Genomic DNA, 16692 nt, shown 5'->3' with positions numbered 1-16692 from the left:
TCGGTGGGTTAGCACTGAGGGAGCGCTGTGCAGTCGGTGGGTTAGCACTGAGGGAGCGCTGTGCGGTCGGTGGGTTAGCACTGAGGGAGCACCGTGCCGTCGGTCGGTTAGCACTGAGGGAGCGCCGCACAGTCGGTGGGTTAGCACTGAGGGAGCGCCGCACAGTCGGTGGGTTAGCACTGAGGGAGCGCCGCACAGTCGGTGGGTTAGCACTGAGGGAGCGCTGCACAGTCGGTGGGTTAGCACTGAGGGAGCGCTGTGCGGTCGGTGGGTTAGCACTGAGGGAGCGCTGCACAGTCGGTGGGTTAGCACTGAGGGAGCGCTGTGCGGTCGGTGGGTTAGCACTGAGGGAGCGCCGCACAGTCGGTGGGTTAGCACTGAGGGAGCACCGTGCCGTCGGTCGGTTAGCACTGAGGGAGCGCCGCACAGTCGGTGGGTTAGCACTGAGGGAGCACCGTGCGGTCGGTGGGTTAGCACTGAGGGAGCGCCGCACAGTCGGTGGGTTAGCACTGAGGGAGCGCTGTGCGGTCGGTGGGTTAGCACTGAGGGAGCGCCGCACAGTCGGTGGGTTAGCACTGAGGGAGCGCCGCACAGTCGGTGGGTTAGCACTGAGGGTGCGCTGCACAGTCGGTGGGTTAGCACTGAAGGAGCGCCGCACAGTCGGTGGGTTAGCACTGAGGGAGCGCTGCACAGTCGGTGGGTTAGCACTGAGGGAGCGCCGCACAGTCGGTGGGTTAGCACTGAGGGAGCGCCGCACAGTCGGTGGGTTAGCACTGAGGGAGCGCCGTGCGGTCGGTGGGTTAGCACTGAGGGAGCGCCGCACAGTCGGTGGGTTAGCACTGAGGGAGCGCCGCACAGTCGGTGGGTTAGCACTGAGGGAGCGCCGCACAGTCGGTGGGTTAGCACTGAGGGAGTACCGTGCGGTCGGTGGGTTAGCACTGAGGGAGCACCGTGCGGTCGGTGGGTTAGCACTGAGGGAGCACCGTGCGGTCGGTGGGTTAGCACTGAGGGAGCGCTGCACACTCGGTGGGTTAGCACTGAGGGAGCGCCGCACAGTCGGTGGGTTAGCACTGAGGGAGCGCCGCACAGTCGGTGGGTTAGCACTGAGGGAGCGCCGCACAGTCGGTGGGTTAGCACTGAGGGAGCGCTGCACAGTCGGTGGGTTAGCACTGAGGGAGGGCCGCACAGTCGGTGGGTTAGCACTGAGGGAGCGCTGTGCGGTCGGTGGGTTAGCACTGAGGGAGCGCCACACGGTCGGTGGGTTAGCACTGAGGGAGCGCTGTGCGGTCGGTGGGTTAGCACTGAGGGAGCGCTGTGCGGTCGGTGGGTCAGCACTGAGGGAGCGCTGCACAGTCGGTGGGTTAGCACTGAGGGAGCGCTGCACAGTCGGTGGGTTAGCACTGAGGGGGCGCCGCACAGTCGGTGGGTTAGCACTGAGGGAGCGCTGCACAGTCGGTGGGTTAGCACTGAGGGAGCGCTGTGCGGTCGGTGGGTTAGCACTGAGGGAGCGCTGCACAGTCGGTGGGTTAGCACTGAGGGAGCGCCGCACAGTCGGTGGGTTAGCACTGAGGGAGCGCCGCACAGTCGGTGGGTTAGCACTGAGGGAGCGCCGTGCGGTCGGTGGGTTAGCACTGAGGGAGCGCTGTGCGGTCGGTGGGTTAGCACTGAGGGAGCGCCGCACAGTCGGTGGGTTAGCACTGAGGGAGCGCTGTGCGGTCGGTGGGTTAGCACTGAGGGAGCGCTGTGCGGTCGGTGGGATAGCATTGAGGGAGCGCTGCACAGTCGGTGGGTTAGCACTGAGGGGGCGCCGCACAGTCGGTGGGTTAGCACTGAGGGAGCGCTGCACAGTCGGTGGGTTTGCACTGAGGGAGCGCTGCACAGTCGGTGGGTTAGCACTGAGGGAGCACCGCACAGTCGGTGGGTTAGCACTGAGGGAGCGCCGCACAGTCGGTGGGTTAGCACTGAGGGAGCGCTGTGCGGTCGGTGGGTTAGCACTGAGGGAGCGCTGTGCGGTCGGTGGGTTAGCACTGAGGGAGCGCTGCACAGTCGGTGGGTTAGCACTGAGGGAGCGCTGCACAGTCGGTGGGTTAGCACTGAGGGAGCGCCGTACAGTCGGTGGGTTAGCACTGAGGGAGCGCTGTGCGGTCGGTGGGTTAGCACTGAGGGAGTGCCGCACAGTCGGTGGGTTAGCACTGAGGGAGCGCTGCACAGTCGGTGGGTTAGCACTGAGGGAGCGCCGCACAGTCGGTGGGTTAGCACTGAGGGAGCGCCGCACAGTCGGTGGGTTAGCACTGAGGGAGCGCTGCACAGTCGGTGGGTTAGCACTGATGGAGCGCTGTTCGGTCGGTGGGTTAGCACTGAGGGAGCGCCGCACAGTCGGTGGGTTAGCACTGAGGGAGCGCTGTGCGGTCGGTGGGTTAGCACTGAGGGAGCGCTGTGCGGTCGGTGGGTTAGCACTGAGGGAGCGCTGCACAGTCGGTGGGTTAGCACTGAGGGAGCGCTGTGCGGTCGGTGGGTTAGCACTGAGGGAGCGCTGTGCGGTCGGTGGGTTAGCACTGAGGGGGCGCCGCACAGTCGGTGGGTTAGCACTGAGGGAGCAGCGTGTGCAGTCGGTGGGTTAGCACTGAGGGAGCGCTGCACAGTCGGTGGGTTAGCACTGAGGGAGCGCTGCACAGTCGGTGGGTTAGCACTGAGGGAGCGCCGCACAGTCGGTGGGTTAGCACTGAGGGAGCGCTGTGCGGTCGGTGGGTTAGCACTGAGGGAGCGCTGTGCGGTCGGTGGGTTAGCACTGAGGGAGCGCTGTGCGGTCGGTGGGTTAGCACTGAGGGAGCGCCGCACAGTCGGTGGGTTAGCACTGAGGGAGCGCCGTGCGGTCGGTGGGTTAGCACTGAGGGAGCACTGTGCGGTCGGTGGGTTAGCACTGATTGAGCGCTGCACAGTCGGTGGGTTAGCACTGAGGGAGCACCGTGCGGTCGGTGGGTTAGCACTGAGGGAGCGCTGCACAGTCGGTGGGTTAGCACTGAGGGAGCACCGTGCGGTCGGTGGGTTAGCACTGAGGGAGCGCTGTGCAGTCGGTGGGTTAGCACTGAGGGAGCGCCGCACAGTCGGTGGGTTAGCACTGAGGGAGCGCTGTGCGGTCGGTGGGTTAGCACTGAGGGAGCGCTGCACAGTCGGTGGGTTAGCACTGAGGGAGCGCCGTGCGGTCGGTGGGTTAGCACTGAGGGAGCGCCGCACAGTCGGTGGGTTAGCACTGAGGGAGCGCCGCACAGTCGGTGGGTTAGCACTGAGGGAGCGCTGTGCGGTCGGTGGGTTAGCACTGAGGGAGCGCTGTGCGGTCGGTGGGTTAGCACTGAGGGAGCGCTGTGCGGTCGGTGGGTTAGCACTGAGGGAGCGCCGTGCGGTCGGTGGGTTAGCACTGAGGGAGCGCTGCACAGTCGGTGGGTTAGCACTGAGGGAGCGCTGCACAGTCGGTGGGTTAGCACTGAGGGAGCGCTGTGCGGTCGGTGGGTTAGCACTGAGGGAGCGCTTGCACGTCGGTGGGTTAGCACTGAGGGAGCACCGTGCAGGTCGGTGGGTTAGCACTGAGGGAGCGCCGCACAGTCGGTGGGTTAGCACTGAGGGAGCGCTTTGCGGTCGGTGGGTTAGCACTGAGGGAGCGCTGTGCGGTCGGTGGGTTAGCACTGAGGGAGCGCTGTGCGGTCGGTGGGTTAGCACTGAGGGAGCGCTGTGCGGTCGGTGGGTTAGCACTGAGGGAGCGCTGCACAGTCGGTGGGTTAGCACTGAGGGAGCGCTGTGCGGTCGGTGGGTTAGCACTGAGGGAGCGCTGCACAGTCGGTGGGTTAGCACTGAGGGAGCGCTGTGCGGTCGGTGGGTTAGCACTGAGGGAGCGCTGTGCGGTCTGTGGGTTAGCACTGAGGGAGCGCCGCACAGTCGGTGGGTTAGCACTGAGGGAGCGCTGTGCGGTCGGTGGGTTAGCACTGAGGGAGCGCTGTGCGGTCGGTGGGTTAGCACTGAGGGAGCGCTGTGCGGTCTGTGGGTTAGCACTGAGGGAGCGCTGTGCGGTCAGTGGGTTAGCACTGAGGGAGCGCTGTGTGGTCTGTGGGTTAGCACTGAGGGAGCACCGCACAGTCGGTGGGTTAGCACTGAGGGAGCGCTGCACAGTCGGTGGGTTAGCACTGAGGGAGCGCTGTGCGGTCTGTGGGTTAGCACTGAGGGAGCGCCGTGCGGTCGGTGGGTTAGCACTGAGGGAGCACCGTGCGGTCGGTGGGTTAGCACTGAGGGAGCGATGTGCGGTCGGTGGGTTAGCACTGAGGGAGCGCTGCACAGACGGTGGGTTAGCACTGAGGGAGCGCCGTGCGGTCGGTGGGTTAGCACTGAGGGAGCGCCGCACAGTCGGTGGGTTAGCACTGAGGGAGCGCCGCACAGTCGGTGGGTTAGCACTGAGGGAGCGCCGCACAGTCGGTGGGTTAGCACTGAGGGAGCGCCGTGCGGTCGGTGGGTTAGCACTGAGGGAGCGCCGCACAGTCGGTGGGTTAGCACTGAGGGAGCGCCGTGCAGTCGGTGGGTTAGCACTGAGGGAGCGCCGTGCAGTCGGTGGGTTAGCACTGAGGGAGCGCCGTGCGGTCGGTGGGTTAGCACTGAGGGAGCGCCGCACAGTCGGTGGGTTAGCACTGAGGGAGCGCTGTGTGGTCGGTGGGTTAGCACTGAGGGAGCACTGCACAGTCGGTGGGTTAGCACTGAGGGAGCGCTGTGCGGTCGGTGGGTTAGCACTGAGGGAGCGCCGCACAGTCGGTGGGTTAGCACTGAGGGAGCGCCGTGCGGTCGGTGGGTTAGCACTGAGGGAGCGCCGTGCAGTCGGTGGGTTAGCACTGAGGGAGCGCCGTGCGGTCGGTGGGTTAGCACTGAGGGAGTGCCGCAGAGCTGCCGTGCCAGCACTGAGGGAGCGCTACCTGGTCACAGAAGGAAAATACAGCACAGAAGAGGCCCTTCGGCCCATCGAGTCTGCACCAACACATGAAAATCCCAGACCAGTCTACCTAATCCCGTTTGCCAGCACTTGGCCCAAAGCCTTGAAAGTTAGGACGTGCTGAGTGCTCATCCAGGTACATTTTAACTGATGTGAGGTAATCCGCCTCTACCACCCTCCCAGGCAGGGCGTTCCAGACCCTCACCACCCTCTGGGCAAAAGGGTTTCTTCTCAAATCCCCCCTAAACCTCCCGCCCCTTACCGTGAACCTGCGTCCCCCCTCGTGACTGACCCTTCAACTCAGGGGAACAGTGCTCCCTATCCACCCTGTCCACGCCCCTCCTAATCTTGTCCACCTCGATCAGGTCACCCCTCAGTCTTCTCTGCTCCAGCGAAAGCAACCTGAGTCCCTCCAACCTCTCTCCATAACTTAAACGTTCCCCCCCAGGCAACATCCTGGGAACCTCCTCTGCACCTCCCTCCAGTACAATCACATCCTTCCTATAATGTGGCGACCAGAATGGTCACATACTCCAGCTGTGACCTCACCAAAGTTCGATACAACTCCAACATAACCTCCCTGCTTTTGTAATATATGCGTCGATTGATAAAGGCGAGAGTATGTTTGCCAACAAATAGAGCTGGAGTTCACAGAACCAGTAAAAAAAATAAACAGAATTAAGGGCTCGGAACGTCTGTAGCATTCCTGATAAAACAGATGATTGTCAGTTCAGATAGAAATTTGTATTTATGACTTGATAGATATTCCAGAGACACGAGGCGTCTCCATGGAAACCAAAAGTTCATGGCCGGCAGGAAGCTGTGAAAAGGTAGTGGGGTACCTCCGTTAATCAAAGAGGGCACTACTGCTGTCGTGAGAAACACGTGGTCGGAGTTCATAGAATCATAGAACCCCCCACAGTGCAAAAGGAGGTCATTCGGCCCATCGGGTCTGCACCGACCCTCCGTACAGCACTCTGGCCAGACCCACTCCCCCGCCCTATCCCTTGTAAAATGTACTAGATGCTGTGGTATGAAGAGGAAAGAGTTCAGCTCCTTTTCCACCAAAACACCTGTAATGGTTCAAACTCACTCTGCACAGAACTCTACAGATCATCACAAGCTCCAGAGTCCACCTGAAGCCCCTTTACATATCAGTGTCAATCATTGAACACTTAACATAAATGAGACAATCATTGAACGCTTAACATAAATGAGACAACTAATTGCAATGTCTCTTAACCCCTGTAACATCCCTGTAACCCCACCTAACCTTTGGACACTAAGGGACAATTTAGCACGGCCAATCCACCTAACCGGCACATCTTTGGACACTAAGGGACAATTTAGCACGGCCAATCCACCTAACCGGCACGTCTTTGGACACTAAGGGACAATTTAGCACGGCCAATCCACCTAACCTGCACGTCTTTGGACACTAAGGGACAGTTTAGCACGGCCAATCCACCTAACCTGCACATCTTTGGACACTAAGGGACAATTTAGCACGGCCAATCCACCTAACCCGCACATCTTTGGACTGTGGGAGGAAACCGGAGCACCCGGAGGAAACCCACGCAGACACACGGGGAGGATGTGCAGACTCCGCACAGACAGTGACCCAAGCCGGAATCGAACCTGGGACCCTGGAGCTGTGAAGCGATTGTGCTATCCACAATGCTACTGTGCTGCCCCTAATGGGGGAGCATTAGTAATCAGCCCCCCCCCCCACCAACCCACCCACAACTTTCGAGGTGACGTATTGGATCCATCCCGTCAGGAATATGTAGACCAGCTACTACCTCTCGCCCCCACGGCACGACCCTCTCCAAAGCTCAGTCTCGGTAACGGCGACCGCGACGACGGTCATCGATTGCCGCAAAAACCCATCTGGTTCATTAATCAGGGAAAGGGGGCAATCTGCCGGCCTTACCTCGGTCTGGCCTACGTATGACTCCAGATCTGCCCCCCCCCCCCACATTCCCGCCGCACACAGCAATGTGGCCAACGTTTAACCGCATCCCCCCCCCCTGAAATGGGCCCCAGCAAAGCCACACAGATGGAGGGCGGTTCGGGACGGGCTGGACCAGCGATGCACCACATCCCCACCGAAGGATCATGGGAGGCCTTGGCGCAATGGCGCAGAAATGAAAACGCCTGGCCATCTCGGCTCTCCGAACCTCTTTTCAAACGTTTCTCCCTCCTGCACATCGGTCCTACCTCCAGGCAAAAAAATTCTCACCTCTGTTACCTGGGCGGGGGGGGGGGGGGGGGCAACGGTAGCACAGTGGTTAGCATGGTTGTTTCCCAGCGCCAGGGTCCCAGGTTCGATTCCCGGCTTGGGTCACTGTCTGTGCGGAGTCTGCACGTTCTCCCCCCGTGTCTGCGTGGGTTTCCTCCGGGTGCTCCGGTTTCCTCCCACAGTCCAAAGATGTGCGGGTTAGGGTGGATTGGCCACGCTAAATTGCCCCAAAAAAGTTGGGTGGTGTTACGGGGATAGGGTGGGGTGTGGGCTGATGTCTTTCCAAAGGACTGGCGCAGACTCGATGGGCTGAATGGCTTCTTTCTGCACTGTAAATTCTATGATTCTACTGGAATGAGGGGCGATCCTTGCCCGGTGAGATTAAAGAACTGAAATGACCCAGGGCAGTGGTGGAGAAGGAGATTGGGTGAGAGTCAAATAGGGGTTGGTGAGGGGGGTTGGGGGGGGGGGGGGGGAGGTGGGGGTGGAGAAAGAGAAAAAAAGAGAGATCTGATTAAGAGGGAGAATGTTAATTTTCCAAAAATAAAATTGTTTTAAAAAGCAATCTCCAACAATTCACAACCCTGAAGGAATGAGACCCCACACTTTTTTAATTGCGCGCTTTCTGGATCGGAGTGTTGGTTTAACAACGATCGTGGCGCTGCAAGGGTTCCTTACGCTGTGAAGTACTAGCCCTAACTCTCTGCAGTTGGTTTGATGGGTAATGAATGCAACCGACAAATAAAAACCCAGCCCCCACCTTGAAACACAAAAGGCCGGTTGAGGACGAGCTTCCATTTCCAAGAGGCTAATGGCGGGTCAGCGGCAATACGTTCGGGCACGTGCAGCGGTGCACGGCGCTTGGGCCTCTTGCGTTGCGTTGCTGGGCAGCTTGAGGTTCCGCCAACACTGGGCCATAAATCTTTTACTTATTTCTTCTAACCCACCCCCCCCCCCCCCCCCCCCCCCCCCCGGGTGTTGTAGGCAGTTTTCCGAGCTGGCATAGCAGGAGGCAGCTCGCTCTGCGGGCGCTGGGAAGAGGGGCCACAAGTTGGCAGACGGGCGGCTATTTTTAGAGCGATGAATTTTTAATGACACATGAAGTCAGGCTGTGAAAGGCAGTCATAGCTGCTGACTGATAACACAGTGATTTCAGTTGCCGTGACGGCGAGGACGAACCGAATCCATCTCTCTCTGTCCACGTCACTGATGGTCCTGAGCTCCACAAAACGGTGGGGCAGTGTATAAAACAGAGACGTGCCGTTACTGACAGGAATAGCTACAGAATCGCAACGTTCTTCCAGGACAGAATGAGGCCATTCGGCCCTCTCTGTCTGTGCCAACCCCTCGAGTGAGCAGCTTGCCGAGTGTCGCTCCCCCACCGTGTCCCCACAACCCCGCGCAGTCTCCCCCTTTTCAGATAACAGTCTATTTCCCTTTTGAAAGGCTTGGTTAGACCTGTCTCAACCACACTCCCTCAGGAGGCGCATTCCTGTCTCTCACTGCTCGCTGCATGAACGGACTTCTCGTGTCTCCATCGCTTGTTTTGGTGATTGCAAATCCTGTGACTCTGCTCTCTCCCCATAGCCTTGTACCAATCCCACTGTCCCACTCTCTCCCCATAGCCCTGTATCAATCCCAAACTAATCCCACTGCCCCGCTCTCTCCCCATAGCCCTGTGTCAATCCCCAAACTAATCCCACTGTCCCACTCTCTCCCCATAGCCCTGTATCAATCCCAAACTAATCCCACTGCCCCACTCTCTCCCCATAGCCCTGTATCAATCCCAAACTAATCCCACTGCCTCACTCTCTCCCCATCGCCCTGTAGCAATCCCAAACTAATCCCGCTGCCCCTCTCTTTCCCCATAGCCCTGTATCAATCCCAAACTAATCCCACTGCCTCACTCTCTCCCCATCGCCCTGTATCAATCCCAAATTAATCCCACTGCCCCACTCTCCCCCATAGCCCTGTATCAATCCCAAACTAATCCCACTGCCCCACTCTCTCCCCACAGCCCTGTATCAATCGCAAACTAATCCCACTGCCCCGCTCTCTCCCCATAGCCCTGTATCAATCCCAAACTAATCCCACTGCCCCACTCTCTCCCCATAGCCCAGTATCAATCCCAAACTAATCCCACTGCCTCACTCTCTCCCCATAGCCCTGTATCAATCCCCAAACTAATCCCACTGCCCCGCTCTCTCCCCATAGCCCTGTATCAATCCCCAAACTAATCCCACTGCCCCGCTCTCTCCCCATAGCCCAGTATCAATCCCAAACTAATCCCACTGCCCCACTCTCTCCCCATAGCCCTGTATCAATCCCAAACTATTCATCCCACTGCCCCACTCTCTCCCCATAGTCTTGTACTGATGTAGATTTTGAAACCTTTCCATAACTGTGTAATGGTATCTGTCTCTCTCTGTGACTCTGTCCTTGTGTGACGTATATATCACATGTTAACTATTTCCACCCATCAACCATGTCATCACTGAGCAACTGAGAAATGTCAGAGGAGGGTTATTAAACAATGCATCAACCATAGATTAATGTGTTGGTATACGCACCTTCCTGCCTTCAATTATAATTCTGCCATGTCATTTCAAAAAACAGTCGGTTAAACCATGTTCTATGTTCTCTGAGGGAGCTGTTTGGGATTTAGAATCAGCCGCCATGTTGGATTCAAATTTCCCTCTTAATAACTATTAGACTCTAACTGTCCTCAGACAGTTCCTTGACTTCCTTTGTAATAGTAATTAGCCTCAAACTGAACCAAGGATGTTCTTTTGCAGCAGAAATTAGTCGGTAATTGACCTCAAAAGATGTGTGTTAGACCTCAGTAACAACAATTGACTTCTAATTGTCCTTTTTAAAAATGTGCATTTCACCTCAGCAGCAGCGATTGATCTCTAAATGCCCTCCAAGATGTGCGCTGTGCCCCAGTAAGGACATTGACCCCTAATTGCCCTCTTCATATGTATGTTACACCTCAGTGGAAGCAATTGACCTCTAAATATCCCCAAAGTTGGGCATCACACCTCAGTAGCAACAAGGGACTCCTAATTGTCCTCCCAAAATGGGCGTTACTTCCCACCTCTGTTGCAGTAATTGACCTCTAAATGTCCTCAATGTATGCTCGTTGTACCTCTATTGTAGCAATTGACCTCTAAATGTCCTCAAAGTATGTGCGTTATACCTCTATTGTAGCAATTGATCTCTAAATGTCCTCAAAGTATGTGCGTTATACCTCTATTGTCGCAATTGATCTCTAAATGTCCTCAAAGTATGTGCGTTATACCTCTATTGTAGCAATTGATCTCTAAATGTCCTCAAGTATGTGCGTCATACCTCTATTGTAGCAACTGATTTTTAAATGTCCTCAAAGTATGTGTGTTATACCTCTATTGTAGCAATTGACCTCTAAACGCCCTCAAAATATTTGCGTTACACCTCTATTGTAGAAATTGACCTCTACATGTCCTCAAAGTATGTTCGTTGTACCTCTATTGTAGCAATTGACCTCTAAATGCCCTCAAAATATTTGCGTTACACCTCTATTGTAGAAATTGACCTCTACATGTCCTCAAAGTATGTGCATTGTACATCTATTGTAGCAATTGATTTCTAAATGTCCTCAAAGTATGTGCGTTATACCTCTCTTGTAGCAATTGACCTCTAATTGTCCGCCAGTATGTGCGTCATACCTCTATTGTAGCAATTAATCTCTAAATGTCCTCAAAGTATGTGTGTTCCACCTGTACTGTAGCAATTGACCTCTAAATGTCCCCAACATTTCCTGGCTTTCACCAGTAACCGCGAGTAATCGGCTCTATCTGATTGATTGTAGACAATGAGTGCTGGAAAAGGGTAACGTTGTAACTAAACTATTTTCTGCTTTTCTCTCCACCGCCTCCCGACCCTGCACCCAAAGCAGCAGCGGCCCCTGAAGCAGTCCCTGAGCGGTTCGCTGTGCCGAGAGTCCCACTGGAAATGTCTGGTCCTGACCCTCCTGATGTATGGCTGCTTCGGAGTGGTGACCTGGTGCCACCTGTCCAAGGTGACCCGGCTGGCCTTCAACAAGCCGTACGGCGGCGAGTCGATGATCTACCATGAGAGCCCCTGCTCCAGCGGCTACGTGTACATCCCCCTGGCCTTCCTCATGATGCTCTACGTGGTGTACCTGGTGGAATGTTGGCACTGCTATACCAAGAACGAGACGCAACACAAGGTGGACGTCAACAGCGTGTACGAGCGCATCCAGCGCCTCCAGCAGGCCACCCCCTGCATCTGGTGGAAGGCCATCAGCTACCACTACATCCGGAGGACCCGCCAGGTGACCCGCTATCGCAACGGCGACGCCTACACCACCACGCAGGTCTACCACGAGCGGGTCAACACGCACCTCTCGGAGTCGGAGTTTGACTACTCCCAGCACGGGGTGAGGGACATCTCCAAGGAGTTGCTGGGCCTCAGCGAGTACACAGCCACCAAGCTCCGCTTCACCAAGTGCTTCAGCTTCGCCAACGCTGAGTCGGAGACCGCCTACCTGACCCAGCGGGCGCGCTTCTTCAGCGAGAACGAGGGCCTGGACGATTATATGGAAGCCCGTGAGGGGATGCACTTGAAGAACGTTGACTTCAAAGAGCACATGGTGGCCTTCTCGGACCCCAAGAACCCGCCCTGGTACGTCTCCCGCTACATCTTCTGGACCCTCTCCTTCCTGGTGCTCTCGTGGCCGCTGCGGGTTCTGGCCGAGTATCGCACGGCCTACGTCCACTATCACGTGGAGAAGCTCTTCGGCCTGGACGAGGGGCTGCTGCTGACCCCCGAGGAGGGCGGCCCGTACGGGCGCCGCATTTCCCGGGTCAACACCATCGACATGACCGAGCTGGAGTGGCACATCCGCTCCAACCAGCAGCTGGTGCCCAGCTACTCGGAGGCCATGCTAATGGAGCTCTCCTCCTCCTCCACCGCCGCCACCGCCTACCTGCAGCAGTGCCAGCGCTGCCGGCGGACGGTCAGCAGCTCCTCGCTGCCCTCCCGCGAGCCCGCCGCCCGCCTGCCTTTCAGCCGCAGCCGCTTCTCGCTGGGCCGGCTGCAGGGCACCGGCCGGGCCTACCTCTTCCGCAGCCTGAGTGGACGCTTCGGGGGCGGGGGCGGCCTCTCGGCGGAGGAGCCCCCCTCCTACCAGGACGCCATCTACTTCCCGCGGCTGATCGTGCACGCGGGCAGCGGTTGCCGAGGGCACCGGCCCCGGCAACAGGACGGGACTGGGCCGGACACTCTGCTGTGAACTTTCACCTCCAGGCTGGAAGTCTTTGACTGATGGCAGTTGAGCCGCCTGAGGCCCCCTCCCACCACCACCAACACCACCACTGCCCCTTTCCACCCCTCGCCAATTTAAATCTCACCAGAGGACAACCTGGGCGGGGGGGGGTGGGCGGGGAAAACTCACCCAAAAAGTAACTTGGAAAAAAACAAAAAGCACCGACTGATTGTCCGTCACACAAGGGCCATCCCATCCCTCACGTTCACTCTCACTCCAACATGACGAGTATTCGATTGAAGAACGGGACCCAGAGAGAGAGAGGGGGAGCTCCACGGGAGACAGCGGGTGCAGGAGAAAATATTCCTGAATGTCGGACACGCCAGCTCTGTCGGAACACCGGCCACATCAGGGAGGACGGATTGGCTGTCGGAGGGGAGGCGCCGCAGACTCGCCCTCGGGGATGAATGGGTCAAAGTTGCGAGGACGGGTCGCACAGATTGGGCTTGTATCCCCCTCGAGTGCAGAAGGCCACAAGAGATAGGAGTAGGGAGTCGGCCTGTCGGGCCTGCCTCGCCAGTCAATACGATCATGGCCGATCTTGGGCTTCAGCCCCCATTTTCCCGTCCGCTCCCCATATCCCTTAATCCCCCGAGAGACCAAAAGAAATCTGTCTAGCCCACAGCCTTAAATATACTCAACGATGGAGCACCCACAATCCTCTAGGGTGGAGAATTTCCAAAGATTCACAAACCCTTTTGAGTGAAGACATTCTGCCTCATTTCAGTCCCACAATGGCCGACTCCTTCCCCGAGTGAAGAAATTCCTCCTCATCTCAGTCCCAAAATGGCTGACTCCTTCCCCGAGTGAAGAAATTTCTCTTCATCCCATTTTCAAAATGGCCGACACCTTCCCCGAGTGAAGAAATTCCTCCTCATCTCCTTCCCAAAATGGCCGAATCCTTCCCCGAGTGAAGAGATTCCTCCTCCTCTCAGTCCCAAAATGGCCGAATCCTTCCCCGAGTGAAGAAATTCCTCCTCCTCTCAGTCCCAAAATGGCCGACTCCTTCCCCGAGTGAAGAAATTCCTCCTCATCTCCTTCCCAAAATGGCCGAATCCTTCCCCGAGTGAAGAAATTCCTCCTCCTCTCAGTCCCAAAATGGCCGAATCCTTCCCCGAGTGAAGAGATTCCTCCTCATCTCAGTCCCAAAATGGCCGAATCCTTCCCCGAGTGAAGAGATTCCTCCTCATCTCAGTCCCAAAAAGGCCGACTCCTTCCCCGAGTGAAGAAATGTCTCCTCATCTCAGTCCCAAAATGGCCGACACCTTATCCTGAGGTTGTGTACATCCCCCCCCCCCCCCACCCCGCCAAAACTGTGTTTCCGATCCCCTGACCAGGGGAATCAATCTCTTAGTGTCCACCCTGTTAGACCCACTTGGAATTTCATTTATTTTCATGCATTTCAATAACAACACCTCCCATTCTTCTACGGTAAAGTAAGCCTAGTTTGCTCAATATTCCCTGGAGGAGCGCTCCCCCATGCCTCCCCCCCACCTTCAGGCCTTCCATCCCAGAAATTGGCCATTACACTCCCGTAAGGCAATTAAATCTTCCATCACGTTAGAGGACCAAAACTGCACACTATACTCTCCTTTTTAAAAAAAAAAAAATTTAGAGCACCCAATTCTTTTTTTTTCCAATTAAGAGGCAATTTAGCCTGGCCAATCCACCTACCCTGCACATCTTCGGATTGTGGGGGTAAGACCCACGCAGACACGGGGAGAACGTGCAAACTCCTCACGGATAGTGACCCGGGGCTGGGGTCGAACCTGGGTCCTCGGCGCCGTGAGGCAGCCGTGCTAACCACTGTGCCACCGTGCCACCCCAGCGCACTGTACTCTCAAGTGAGGCCCCAACAAGGCCCGATATAAGTGTAGTAGGTATTTTTTGGCCTTCTGCTCCAATCCCATCGTAATAAAGGATCACCTGATTTGTGTCCTATTTGTGTAGTGTACCCGCCCAATAATTAGCGATGCCCAAGTCACTTTGAGTGCCCGCAGCAACCCAGTCACTCCGCCAACTTTACTCGGCTTTTGTACTCTTCCAAACAGAATGAAACAACCTCACGCTTGCCCACGTTGTTCTCCGTCTGCCGCATATTTCCTCCCTGTGGTATTCAGCGTGGATTTACGAAAGGGAAGCGGTGTTCGACCTACCTGTCAGAGTATTGTTTTGAGGGTGTAACCAGCAGTGCAGCTAGAGGGGAACCTGGCGATGTGCTGCCCTTGAATTAGTCGACGTGGAAATCCCCCAGCCCTGCCGAGAGGCGATAGGCATTTGGCCGGCCCGGGGTGATGGAGCCGGAAATTCCTGGCCCGGTTTTCTGTCCGTTAACCAGTCCTCAATCAGTGCTGACACGAGCCCCCCCCCCCCCCCCCCCCCCCCCCACCCACACCGCACCAACCCCACCAGGCCGAGTTTTGTGTCATCTTCCTCTTGCGTGGTACCTTCTCAAATACTTCTCTTTTGGAAAATCCAAGAACCCCCACATCCACTGGTCCCCCTCTATCTACACTGCTTTAAAAAGAACTGTTAATAGATTGGTCAAACACCATTTCCCTTCATAAATCCATATTGACGGGCAGCACGGTGGAAATCCGTATTGCCCAAGCCAAGAACATCGCATCCACTGGTCCTCCTCTATCTGCTTTGAAAAGAACTTAATAGATCGGTCAATCACCATTTCCCTTCATGAATCCATATCGGCTAATCGAAGGCCAGCACATCCACTGGTTCCCCTCTATCTACACTGCTTACGAAAGAACTGTTAATAGATTGATCAAACACGATTGCCCATGATAAATTTGTATCGACTAGGCAGCACAGTGTTTAGCACTGTTGCTTCACAGCGCCAGGGTCCCAGGTTCGATTCCCGGCTCGGGTCACTGTCTGTGCGGAGTCTGCACGTTCTCCCCCCCGTGTCTGCGTGGGTTTCCTCCGGGCGCTCCGGTTTCCTCCCACAAGTTCCGAAAGACGAGTTTGTTGGGTGAATTGGACATTCTGAATTCTCCCTCTGTGTACCCGAACAGGCGCCGGAATGTGGCGACGAGGGGATTTTCACATGAACTACATTGCAGTGTTAATGTAATCCTACTTGTGACAATAAAAAAGATTATTGTTAAACAGTACATCCACTAGTCCCCCTCTATCTACCATGCTGGTTATACCCTAAAAATAACTGTTAATAGATTGGTCAAATAGTATTTCTATATTGATCAATCCAAGAACACCACATCCACTGGTTCCCCTCTACCTTCACTGCTGGCACACGTCCTTGGGAGAGATTCCAACAGATTGGTCAAATGTGATCCATTTTTCATAAATCCATGGTTAGTCTGCCTAATCAGGTTGTGGGTTTTCTAAGTGCTCCATTGCTATGTTCAGGACTGGAGGCACGGATATTGGGATGGGTTTCCTGTGCTGCGGTTTGCGACTTCCCCGAGTCCCACGCTGGGCCCTCCTCCGTGGAACTCGAGCTGAAAGCCCCCCGGATCCACGAGGACTTTCACAACGGACAGCCATTTTAACTCCACTGTAGACACAGGAACTGTGGCTTCGATCATGTTGAAATAAATCGTAAATATTTGGAGATGTCTGACTTGCCTCGGCCTTGTTCCATGCAGTGACGTGCGAGGGATAAAGAAGACGCTATTTACGCAGTTTCCCCATCTGAATGGCCTACTGTTAAAGCACAACATATGTTTCACTGTCTGGAGACTATTGAATTTTTTTTTTCATTTGGGACATCTGGGACTGTGTTAGTAACTTATCATAAAGAGAACGCGGCCAATTCCACATCCCACTCACTTCATTTGACTCCCGTTTATAAACGACGTTCTTTCACGGACATTGGCGTCGTTGCCCATCCCTAATTGTCCCTTCGGGAAGGTGGTGGGTGAGCCGTCATCAGTCCCCGTGTGGTGTAGGTACACCCACAGTGCGGTTAGGGAGGGAGTTCCCAGGGCAGCACGGTCGCACAGTGGTTAGCACAGTTGCTTCACAGCTCCAGGGTCCCAGGTTCGATTCCCGGCTCGGGTCGCTGTCTGTGCGGAGTCTGCACGTCCTCCCCGTGTCTGCGTGGGTTTCCTCCGGGTGCTCCGGTTTCCTCCCACAGTCCAAAGATGTGCGGGTTAGGTGGGTTGGCCGCGCTAAATT

The 16692-nt window shown here is 56.2% G+C and overlaps 1 protein-coding gene across 1 annotated transcript; it reads left to right on the top strand.

Annotated features, from left to right (window-relative positions):
- Positions 1 to 7602: 7602 nt before the first annotated feature.
- On the top strand, positions 7603 to 14212 carry LOC119958843 (transmembrane protein 151B-like). Its single transcript, XM_038787347.1, has 2 exons — positions 7603 to 7635; positions 11143 to 14212. Exons 1-2 carry the CDS (start codon positions 7603 to 7605, stop codon positions 12502 to 12504), a joined length of 1395 nt encoding a protein of 464 aa, XP_038643275.1. The 3' UTR covers positions 12505 to 14212.
- Positions 14213 to 16692: the final 2480 nt, after the last annotated feature.

Source organism: Scyliorhinus canicula, chromosome 31, assembly GCF_902713615.1.
Source record: "Scyliorhinus canicula chromosome 31, sScyCan1.1, whole genome shotgun sequence".
NCBI classification, from domain to species: Eukaryota; Metazoa; Chordata; class Chondrichthyes; order Carcharhiniformes; family Scyliorhinidae; genus Scyliorhinus; species Scyliorhinus canicula.
Note: the sequence above shows the minus strand (reverse complement) of the source record. Positions and strands in the feature narration are given on the sequence as shown.